This window comes from Meles meles, chromosome 11, assembly GCF_922984935.1.
Source record: "Meles meles chromosome 11, mMelMel3.1 paternal haplotype, whole genome shotgun sequence".
NCBI classification, from domain to species: Eukaryota; Metazoa; Chordata; class Mammalia; order Carnivora; family Mustelidae; genus Meles; species Meles meles.
This window is the reverse complement of record NC_060076.1, coordinates 27,560,697-27,571,506: the sequence shown is the minus strand read 5'-3', so window position 1 is coordinate 27,571,506 and position 10,810 is coordinate 27,560,697. Positions and strand designations below refer to the sequence as shown.

At 36.6% G+C, this 10,810-nt stretch overlaps 1 protein-coding gene across 1 annotated transcript; it reads left to right on the top strand.

Annotated features, from left to right (window-relative positions):
- The first annotated feature begins 8,511 nt into the window (after positions 1-8,511).
- LOC123953251 (olfactory receptor 13D1-like) lies at positions 8,512-9,448 on the top strand. The gene is given in 2 exon segments (XM_046023326.1): positions 8,512-9,426; positions 9,428-9,448. Coding segments are annotated over 2 exon segments (936 nt in total).
- The last annotated feature ends 1,362 nt before the right edge of the window (positions 9,449-10,810 follow it).

The window sequence follows — 10,810 nt, the reverse complement described above, 5'->3', positions numbered from 1 at the left end:
ATAGAAGTGTAGATGGAGTTAAAACACTAAAACCTGGAAGTGCACAGCAGGGTCAAGGGCCAGAAAGTTGTTAGGAAGTAAGTGAAGTCGAGGCGACAATGGGAAGCAATAGCAGGAGAGCGCAGGACACTTCTTGCGGCTGTGCCTTCCTTTTCCTCACAGGAAATAAAATGGAGGGAATCTGATCCCAGTCCTCAACATTGTCATCCATTCAAAAAGCCAAAAAAGTGAAAAATTACTGAGATTCCAGCAAAAAACTGTTTCATTTCTACTTACATTTTTTTCCTATTTATCAGCTGAAGATACTATGAAATTCATTAAAACTGCCTAATATGGGAAATACAAACAGTATATTGTTAATTATTTAAAAACTTAATAAATCGGGCACCTGGGTGGCTCAGTGGGTTAAAGCCTCTGCCTTCAGCTCCGGTCATGATCTTAGGGTCCTGGGATCAGCCCTGCATCAGGCTCTCTGCTCAGCAGGGACCCTGCTTCCCTCTCTCTCTGCCTGCCTCTCTGCCTACTTGTGATCTCTCTCTGTCAAATAAATGAAGTCTTTAAAGAAAAAAAAGAAAAAAAAACTTAATAAATCAAGAAATGCAGCATGGTCTTATGCCTGTAAATACAGTACATGAATAGATAATATGTAAAATACTAGTATTTGTTCTATAATAATGAATGACTTTGATTTCTTCCTTGGATTTTCTGGACTTCTCAAATTTCTATAGTGAGTATACATAATCTGTATAATCAGGGAAGTAATAATTTAGACGAGAAAAATTATTGTTTATTAAGTTAAGTATAATCAGTTCTTGAAACATCATCCCTAATGTACCTAAAAGTTACTACCTTCTATATTATTAAAAGAAATCGCTTCTGGGATTACAAAGTCTCTTAGAAGAAAACAAAGGAGGATTTAAATTGGTTACCAGAACCACTGGTGGGGCCCTTGAAAATAAATATTTAGGGCCCAAAGGTAGGAAAGTACTTACGCGACATATTAATTTTCTATTGCATGTACATTTATAGCATGATGTTTCTCCCTCTTCCTCACCACGACTAATAGTTATGTGTGATTATGGAATACTCAACACAGGTTTTAGTTAGCATTAGTTCTAAAAAGAAAAGTAAGAAGTCTACTCATTAAGGAGGAGCAACAAATTATCACAAGAAGTTAGTGAAACACTGAGGAAAAAAACAGCAAAGTGTCTTCCTTGCTTTGAAAACTGAAATCCTAATTAGCCATGCTATCTACTGTAGATAGAGAATATGAAAATCCTGAAGATTTAATGGGGAACATTAGGACAAAGGTGAGAAGAGATATTTCCAGAAAGGAAAGGGTGAATGGGAACTGGGAATAATGAATAATTCATTTTAGAAGTGCTGAATAAGACAAAGCAAAAATTAAGGAATTATTGGATGAAGAAAATATCATGGATATACATGAACATTATTTTAGATGTCACTTTCCATTATCATGGAAAATGAAAGAATATCACCCTTGGCATTTAAATTAACTAACAAGTGTTATGCATTCAATCTATGTCAGTGACTTTTAAGTACGTTACATTAATCCTCAAAACAACTCTAAAAATATCATCACCCCATTTTAAACGACACATCATGCTGTGAGATAATGTTTTGCACAAGATTTATAGATCCATTAAGCCAAAGATCCAAGATTGAAGTTTAGGTCCTCCAAGCCAAGTACTTTCCATTAAGACATAGTGCTTCTCTTTAGCCCCTGCTAACGGGACACAGGAGAAAGAGGACTGGGACATAGTAGGTTTCCAGAGACAGAGGACTATGCACTGTACTATACAGACCTACAGATGGTTAGAGCATAAAGAAGATGAGCTGGATGAATTGACCCTAGCAGTGAGCTCAGTTCACTGGAGCTCCCAGCAACAAAGAAGTGTTCTTTGTTTCCACACAGAAATGAAAATGAGAAAACCCGGGCTAATTCTCAACACCATATAAGAAATGAAAATAAGCCCTGCTCTAACTAGAGCACTATTGCTTATTATCAGCAACTTTGGAGCTGCTACTTATTTGGACAAGCACTGGAGATCTAGCACCAGGGATGTCTGATACCATGAATATGTTGTTTCATAAACAGGAGGGGAAACTAGCTGAAGCAGGACACAATAGTACATTGGTTTCCTTCTGAGGGGAATGAGCCACAGCCTGTTTCAAGATGTTCCTCAGGTTAAAATCAGGAAGTCTGGGTGAGTACATGTGCTTTACAAACTTCTACTCTTTTCTCTTGGTAAATATAGGAAGAAGGGTGAATATTTCATGATCCAATTCCTCATGCAGTTTGCTTTCCTTCTACAGGTGATCCCTGAAGATGAGCATCAATCTAAGGACAGACCCTTTGGAGACAATTGACAAAAAACAGCCAGGAAAGAAACTGAAACTTCTCCTCTTTGGTAGAAATAAAGAAGCCAAGGTAATAGTTCTCATTAATATCCCACACACTCGTCATGTTTGGTCTCTCCTCTGCCTTATCTTTTACTGTGTGATATACTTGGGTCCCTCATAAAGTATATCCTAGCTATACTGCCCACCTGGACCATTCTAACTGGTGACCTCTAGAAACTTATTCCAAGTACTGGAACTGTTTCAGTGTCTCTGCTCAGGGTGCATATATTTGTGAAGTGATTGCTTAAAATCAAAACATTGTCTTAAGTCAGTCTGTGTAATAAATCAACAGAAAATTTCTCTCATATATCCATTAACTATTCTTACCCTTTCTTGGGTTTAATGAAAACTGAGGACAGAATTCCTTAAATTTTTGCCACAGTTTCCTTAAAAGGACTACTTTAAAACACTTCTGATTTTTTATTAAGTTATTTTAATTCCGGGGGCACCTGGGTGGCTCAGTGGGTTAAGCCTCTGCCTTCAGTTCAGGTCATGATCCCAGGGTCCTAGGATAGAACCCCACGTCAGGCTCTCTGCTCAGCAGGGAGCCTGCTTACCCCCCTCTCTCTCTCTGCCTGCCTCTCTGCCTATGTGATCTCTCTCTGTCAAAAAAATAAATGAAATCTTTTTTTAAAAAAAGTGATTTTTAATTCCGGTGCAGTTAACATAGTATTCTATTCGTTTCGGAGGTGCAAAATAGTGAGTCAACAATTCTCTGCATTACTCAGTGCTCATGATAGTAAGTTTACTCTTTTATTCCCATTGCCTATGTCACCTACCCCTCCACCTACCTCCCTTCTAATAACCATCAGTTTGTTCTCTATAGTTAGGAGTTTGTATCTTGGTTTTCCCTTTTATTTTCCTTTTCTCATTTGTTTCATTGCTTAAATTCCACATATGAGTAAGATCATATGATATTTATCTTTCTCTGACTTATTTCACTTAGCACTATACTCTATAGCTCTATCCACGCTGTTGCAAATGGCAAGATTTCATTCTTTTTTGACTGAATAATACTCCACTGTGTTCTTTATCCATTCATCTATCAATGAACACTTGGGCTGCTTCCACAATTTGGTTATTGTAAATAATGTTGCAGTAAACATAAGAGGGGATGTATCCCTTTGAATTAGTTTTTTTTTTTTTTATTTTGGGGGGTAAATATCCAGTAGTGTGATTACTGGGTTATAGGATAGTTCTATTTTTAATTTTTTGAGGAAGCTCTTACTCTTCCGCAGGGACTGCACCAGTTTGCCTTCCTACCAACAGGGCATGAGGATTTATTCTCCAATCCTTGCCAACACTTCTTATTTCTTGTGTTTTTGATTTTAGCCATTCTGACTAGTATGAGGTAATATCTCATCATGCTTTAGATTTGCATTTCTCTCCTGGTGAATGATGTTGAGCATCTTTGCATATGTCCGTTGGCAATCTGGATGTCTTCTCTGGAGAAGTGTATGTTCATGTCTTCTCATTTTTAAGTTGGATTATTTTTGGTGTTGAGTTGTATAGGTTCTTCATATATTTTGGATACTAACACTTAACTGGATATGCCATTTCCAAATATCTTTTCCCATTTAGTAGGTTTTCATTTAGTTTTGCTGATTGCTTCCCTCACTGTGGAGAAGCTTTTAATTTTGATGTAGTCCCAAATGTTCATTTTTGTTTTTATTTCCCTTGCCTCAGGAGACATATCCAGAAAAGTATTGCTACAGCTGATGTCACAGAAATTACTGACTGTTCCCTCTTCTAGAATTTTTATGATTTCCTGTCTCACATTTAGATTTTTAATCTATTTTGAGGTTATTTTCATGTGTGGTATATAAAAAAAAGTGGTCCAGTTTCTTTTTCATGGAGCTGTCCACTTCTCCCAACTGGACTTTGGTTAAGATTATTGCATTTGTTGAATTTCCCATTGCATATTCTTTCATGCTTTGTCAAAGACTGATTAACCATATATTTGTGGGTGCACTTTTGGGTTTTCTATTCTGTTCTATTGATCTATGTCATACTGTCTTGATGACTACAGCTTGTAATAAATAACCTGAAGTCTGAATTGTGATGCCTCCAGCTTTGCTTTTTTTTTTTTTTCCCCAGTGTTGTTTTGGCTATTCAGGGTCTTTTGTGTTCCATACAAATTTTAGGATTGCTTGTTCTAGCTCTGTAAAAAATGCTGTTGGTATTTTGATAAGGATTGCATTAAATGTGTAGATAGATTTGCATAGTGTAGACAGCTTTGCATAGTGTAGAAATATTAACAATATTTGTTCTTCCAACTCATGAGCATAGAAAATCTTCCCATTTCTTTGTGTCATCTTCAATTTCTTTCATCAGCATTTTATAGTTTTCAGAATACAGGTCCTTTGTCTCTTTGGTTAAGTTTATTCCTAGGTACTTAGTTATTTTTTTGGTGGAATTATAAATAGGATTGTTTTCTTAATATCTCCTTCTGGTACTTCATTATTAGTGTATAGAAATGCAACAGATTCATGTATATTGATTTTGTATCCTGAGACTTTATTGAATTCATTTATCAATTCTAGCAGTTTTTGGTAGAGTCTTTAGGATTTTCTGTATATGTATCATGTCATCTGCAAAAAGTGAAAGTTTTATTCCCCTCTACCAATTTGGATGCCTTTTATTTTTTGTTGTCTAATTGCCTTGGCTAGGACTTCCATTACTGTGTTGAATAATAGTGATGAGAATGGACATTCTTGTCTTGTTCCTGACCTTGGGGGGAAAACTCTCAATTTTTCCCCATTAAGGATGATGTTAGCTGTGGGTTTTTCATCAGTAGCCTTTATTATGTTGAGGTATATTCCCTCTGCACCTACTTAGTTGAGGGTTTTTATCATGAATGGATCTTTACTTTGTTAAATGCTTTTCCGATATCTGCTGAAATGATCATGCGGTTTTTATCCTTTCTTATATTGATGTGATGACATTGATTGTTTTGTGAATATTGAAACACCCTTGCAACCTGGGAATAAATTCCACTTGATTGTGGTGAATGATTTTTTTAAATGTATTCTTGGATTCAGTTTGCTAGTTTATTGTTGAAGATGTTTAAAATAGTTCTGACTTTCACAGTCATAAAATATATATCCTCCATGTCTTGAAAATTTGGACAATGAGGGAAAATTGGGGGAAACGAAGAAAAATTAAAAATAATAATAATGTTTCCAAATGCATTTCAGAGAAAACTAGTTAATATTTTGCTGTGGCTCTTTTTCAGCCATATATATATAAATTGTAATCATTTATATCACTATGAAACTTCCCATTTTAATGTAACATTATACCATGAGTATTTTCCTTTCCCTTTACTCTTCTCCAAAATTACAATTTTTATTGGCTGTATAACATATGAAGGTATGTCATCTCACAAATATAGAACAACCCACGATCAACACAAACCAGACTTCAGCAACCTAAAAGAAAAAAACATTGCTGCAACTGTTCAAATCCTGATTGAACTTGAAACATGGAAGGACATGCAAAAAATATCAATAAATAAATATCATTTATTTCTCTTACTATTTCTACTTGGTGGATCATTCAGGAAAAAAAAGTTAAATAATAATAGTAATAGTGCTGGGCACCTGGGTGGCTCAGTGGGTTAAGCCTCTGCCTTCAGCTCAGGTCATGATCCCAGGGTCCTGGGATCGAGCCCCGCATCAGGCTCTCTGCTCAGCGGGGAGCCTGCTTCCCACCCCCCCAGTCCTGCCTGTCTCTCTGTCTACTTGTGATCTGTCAAATAAATAAATAAGATCTTTAAAAAATAATAATAATAATAGTGTTAATACCAATCTTTGATGACGTTTACAAACACACTCCAGAGTTTCGCCACTTTGAATTATGTGGCCCAATGTTTTGATAGAGATGATCTTTACTATATTAATTATGTATCATCCTATATCTAGATTTCTTTTTTTTTTTTCCTTTAGTGCCATTTCATTTTATTTGTTGAGAATTCCAGTAAGTGTTTATGTTCAAATACTCATCCCAAAATGTGCAGGGTATAGAAACTGGAAATCTGATACAAGCATTTTGATTACAGGATCTCTCTGTTTTCAAACCTCAGTAGAAAAATGGAGGTTAAAAGGCCTTTTAATTGAGGCCTTAAATTGAGTGGTAGAAAGGGATTTTACTATGAATGAGTGTGATATTTTATCAAATGCTTTCTGGCATCTTATTAGATGAACATGTGTTTTGGGTTTTTGTCTATTTGTTTAGGGTATTATATTGATAGACTTTCAAATATTAATTTGGACTTTCATTAATTCATTAAATAAATTATAGCACTTTAGTATTATACAGTTTGGATGTACTTTGTGATTCTTATACATATGCATAAGTAATATTGATCACAGTTTTCTTCTATCCTTGACAATTTGGAATAAATAACAGGCTATTTTAGCTTAATAAAATGGTTTTGTAAAATTTTCTATATTTTTTCCACATTGAAACATGTCATATAGCACAGACACTGTTTCTTGAAAAAAGAAACAATTTTTAACAATTTTAAACAAAATTTTTAAGCTTAAAATAAGCTTAAAATAACTCTCGTAAACATTCTGCATCCAGCTCCATTTTGAAAAACAAGTTTTCATGATGGGATCTCTATTATCTACATATATAAGGCAGAGTTTGAGCTCTATAGATGAATAAACAAAGGATACTATGAGAGACATTAAGTACAGAGTGCTGTGACAGTGCTTATAGGGGACATCCTCCTCACAACAGGGGTTGAGATTGTTTTCCTAGAAAAGGTGGTGTCTAGGTTAGGAGAGGTCCTTCTAGCTTAAGAAAGCAACATGTACAAATGCATGTGGAAAAGGGGTGCCTGTGTGGCTCCGTCGGTTAAGCGTCTGCCTTCGGCTCAGGTCATGATCCCAGGGTCCTGGGATTGAGCCCCCAGTTGGGCTTCCTGCTCAGCTGGGAGCCTTCTTCTCCCTCTTCCTCTACCCCTCCCCGTGCTCATGCTATCTCTCACGTGCTCTCTCTCAAATAAATAAACTCTTAAATTAAAAAAAATGCATAAGGAAGAGTATAGTATTATGGAGAGACTCAAAGAAATAGCATGGCCTCTGCAGGGCATTTAGGGTATTAGTGGTACCTCCAAAATTTCTACAGTAGAAGAATCAAGGGGTAACAATGTGGTTAGTTGAGGACCTGGAGGACTTTTCTTGAAATTGTTTTGCACAGGAAGCACACTGTTTTACATGGATTATATTTTCCTACTAAAGTGTTTTTTGTGCTGTTGCTGATGAAGATCATGAGGAAACAAAACCTCCCTTGATACTACCAAAGGAGAAGAAATGGCAAAAGTGAAAGCAAAGGTAACTGAAGTTGAATAGGCCCACATGACGGGTTGATTTGGTGTTTCTGGTAAACTTATTGTTTCCATTTTCTCTTGTTTTGACCTAAATTCTGAGAAGTGGCTTCCCTCATCTGGGACCTTTTTTGAACAGAGAAAGTCACACCTCCTTCATCTTTGTATGTATATATCTATATTAAATATATACATATTTAATACTACTATATTATATAATTATATATTATATATATGCCATGTTGGAACCATCTACTGTTGTAGGTGCCTAATGGATTTTATCTAAGTTGATTCTAAGGACAACTTGACAAATAATTATTGCTTTTTCCAAGTCAGCTATGAGTTGAGACCCTGAAAAAATAAACAGTTTACTAAAGGTATATCCATGTTAAATGACAGATGCTTGATCTACATAATCTTTTAGATAGAGACCAGTTTCATCACCCCCAATATCTACATTTGAAAGCAGTTTGTCTTAAATTTTATTTGGCACATCCCAGTAAGACTTTTGGAGTATTAATAGCCTTGACACTGTTTCTGTTAGGCCTCAGATGTATTGGATTTCTCCAAAGCCTTACTACCATCCATCATCAATAAAATAAATACCATATCCTCCTCCTTTGATTCCTAGGAGTGTTCCAAGATGAATCAAATACAATATTGGAAGAGAAGGTATACTAAAAATCTACATTATAAACTTAAATTTCCCTGAGTCTTGTGCTTTCCTAAACACTGAAGGTGACATGGAACACATGAAGATGGGGAATTACTCATCTGTGACTGAATTCGTTATGGTGGGACTTTCCAAACACCCAGTGCTCCAGTTTTTTCTTTTCATGCTCTGCCTCATCATGTATGTGATAATTCTGCTGGGAAATAGCCTCCTCATTATCATCAGCATACTGGATTCTCGCCTCCACACCCCCATGTACTTCTTCCTTGGGAACCTCTCCTTCCTGGACATCTGTTACACATCATCATTCATTCCTCCAATGCTCATCATATTTAGGTCTGAGACAAAATCCATCTCCTTTATTGGCTGTGCTCTGCAGATGGTTGTCTCCCTTGGGCTGGGTTGCACTGAGTGTGTCCTCTTGGCTGTGATGGCCTATGATAGGTATGTGGCCATCTGCAACCCACTGAGGTACCCCATCCTCATGAACAAAGTACTTTGTGTGCATATGGCTGCATGGTCATGGATCATAGGCCATCTGATCTCCCTATTGCAAACAGTCATGACAATGATAATGCCGTTCTGTGGGAATAATGTCATCGACCATCTTACCTGTGAGTTACTGGCCGTTCTAAAACTCGTCTGCTCAGATATCACCACCAATGTGATAATCATGACAATGATAAGTATTGTTATATTGATGATTCCCCTACTGTTAATTTTCATCTCCTATGTTTTTATCCTCTCTTCCATCCTGAGAATTAATTCTGCTGAGGGGAGAAAGAAAGCTTTTTCTACCTGTTCAGCCCACCTGACTGTGGTTATCTTATTCTATGGTTCAGCCCTTTTTACGTACATGAAGCCCAAGTCAAAGGACACAAACACTTCTGATGAGATCATCGGGCTATTTTATGGAGTGGTAGCCCCAATGTTAAACCCCATCATCTATAGTTTGAGGAATAAAGAAGTGAAAGAAGCCATGATAAAAGTTTTGAGGAGAAACCTGCATTTATTGAAATCATGAAATGCTTTAAGACATGTGATATCCTAAATGGGGAAATGGATCTTGTCTTTTTTTAAATTCAATTAATTAACGTATAATGTATTATTGGTTTCGGAGGTAGAGGTCAGTGATTTACCAGTCTTATGTAATACCCAGTTCTCATTACATCACATGCCCTTCTTAATGTCCATCAAGCACTGACCACATCCCCTCACTCCTCTAACCTCAGCAACCCTGTTTGTTTCCTATAATTAAGAGTTTTTTATGGTTTGTCTCACTCACTGACTTTGTCTTGTTTCATTTTCTCCTCTCTTCCCCTATGATCCTGTTTTGTTTCTTAAATCCCATATGATAATTGTCTTTCTCTGACTGACATTCACTTAGCATAATACCCTCTAGTTCCATCCACATCATTGCAAAGGCAAGATTTCATTTTTGATGGCTGAGTAGTGTATACACACACACACACACACACACACACACATACACACACATATATACTTCATTACCATTCATCTGTTGATGGACTTCAGGGCTCTTTCCATAGTTTGGCTATTGTGGACATTGTTGCTATAAATACTGGAGTGCAGGATCCCTTCAGGTCACTACATTTACTTTGGGGTAAATATCTAGTAGTGCAATTGCTGGGTTGTAGGGTAGCTCTATTTTTAATTTTTTGAGGAACATCCACACTGTTTTTCAGAGTAGCTGCACCAGTTTGATTCCCACCAACAATGTAAGAGGGTTCCCCTTTATCCACATCCTCGTCAACATCTTTTGTTTCCTGATGTGTTAATTTTAGCCATCCTGACTGGTGTGAGGTGGTATCTCATTGTGGTTCTGAATTGTATTTTCCTGATGCCAAAAGATGCTGAGCATTTTTTCATGTGTCTGTTGGCCATTTGTATGTCTTCTTTGGAGAAATGTCTGTTCATGTCTTCTGCCCATTTCTTGATTGCATTATTTATTCCTTAGGGGTTGAGTTTGTTAAGTTCTTAACAGATTTTAGATAGTAGCCCTTTATCTAATATGTCATTTGCAAATATTTTCTCCCATTCTGTCAGTTGTCTTTTGGTTTCAGTGACTATTTCCTTTACTGCGCAAAAGGTTTTTAACTTGATGAAGTCCCAATAGTTTATTTTTGCCTTTGCTTCCCTTGCTTTTGGAGACATGTTGAGAAAGAAGTTGCTACAGCCAAGGTCACAGAGGTTGCTACCCGTATCCCCTAGGGTTTTGATGGATTCCCATCTCACATTTAGGTCTTTAAGGCATTTGAGTCTATTTTTGTTTGTGGTGTAAGCAAACAAAATGAAATAGGATTTTTACATTTGCCAAGCTGATCCTTAAATTCATGGAAGAGTAGAGAGCTAATAAT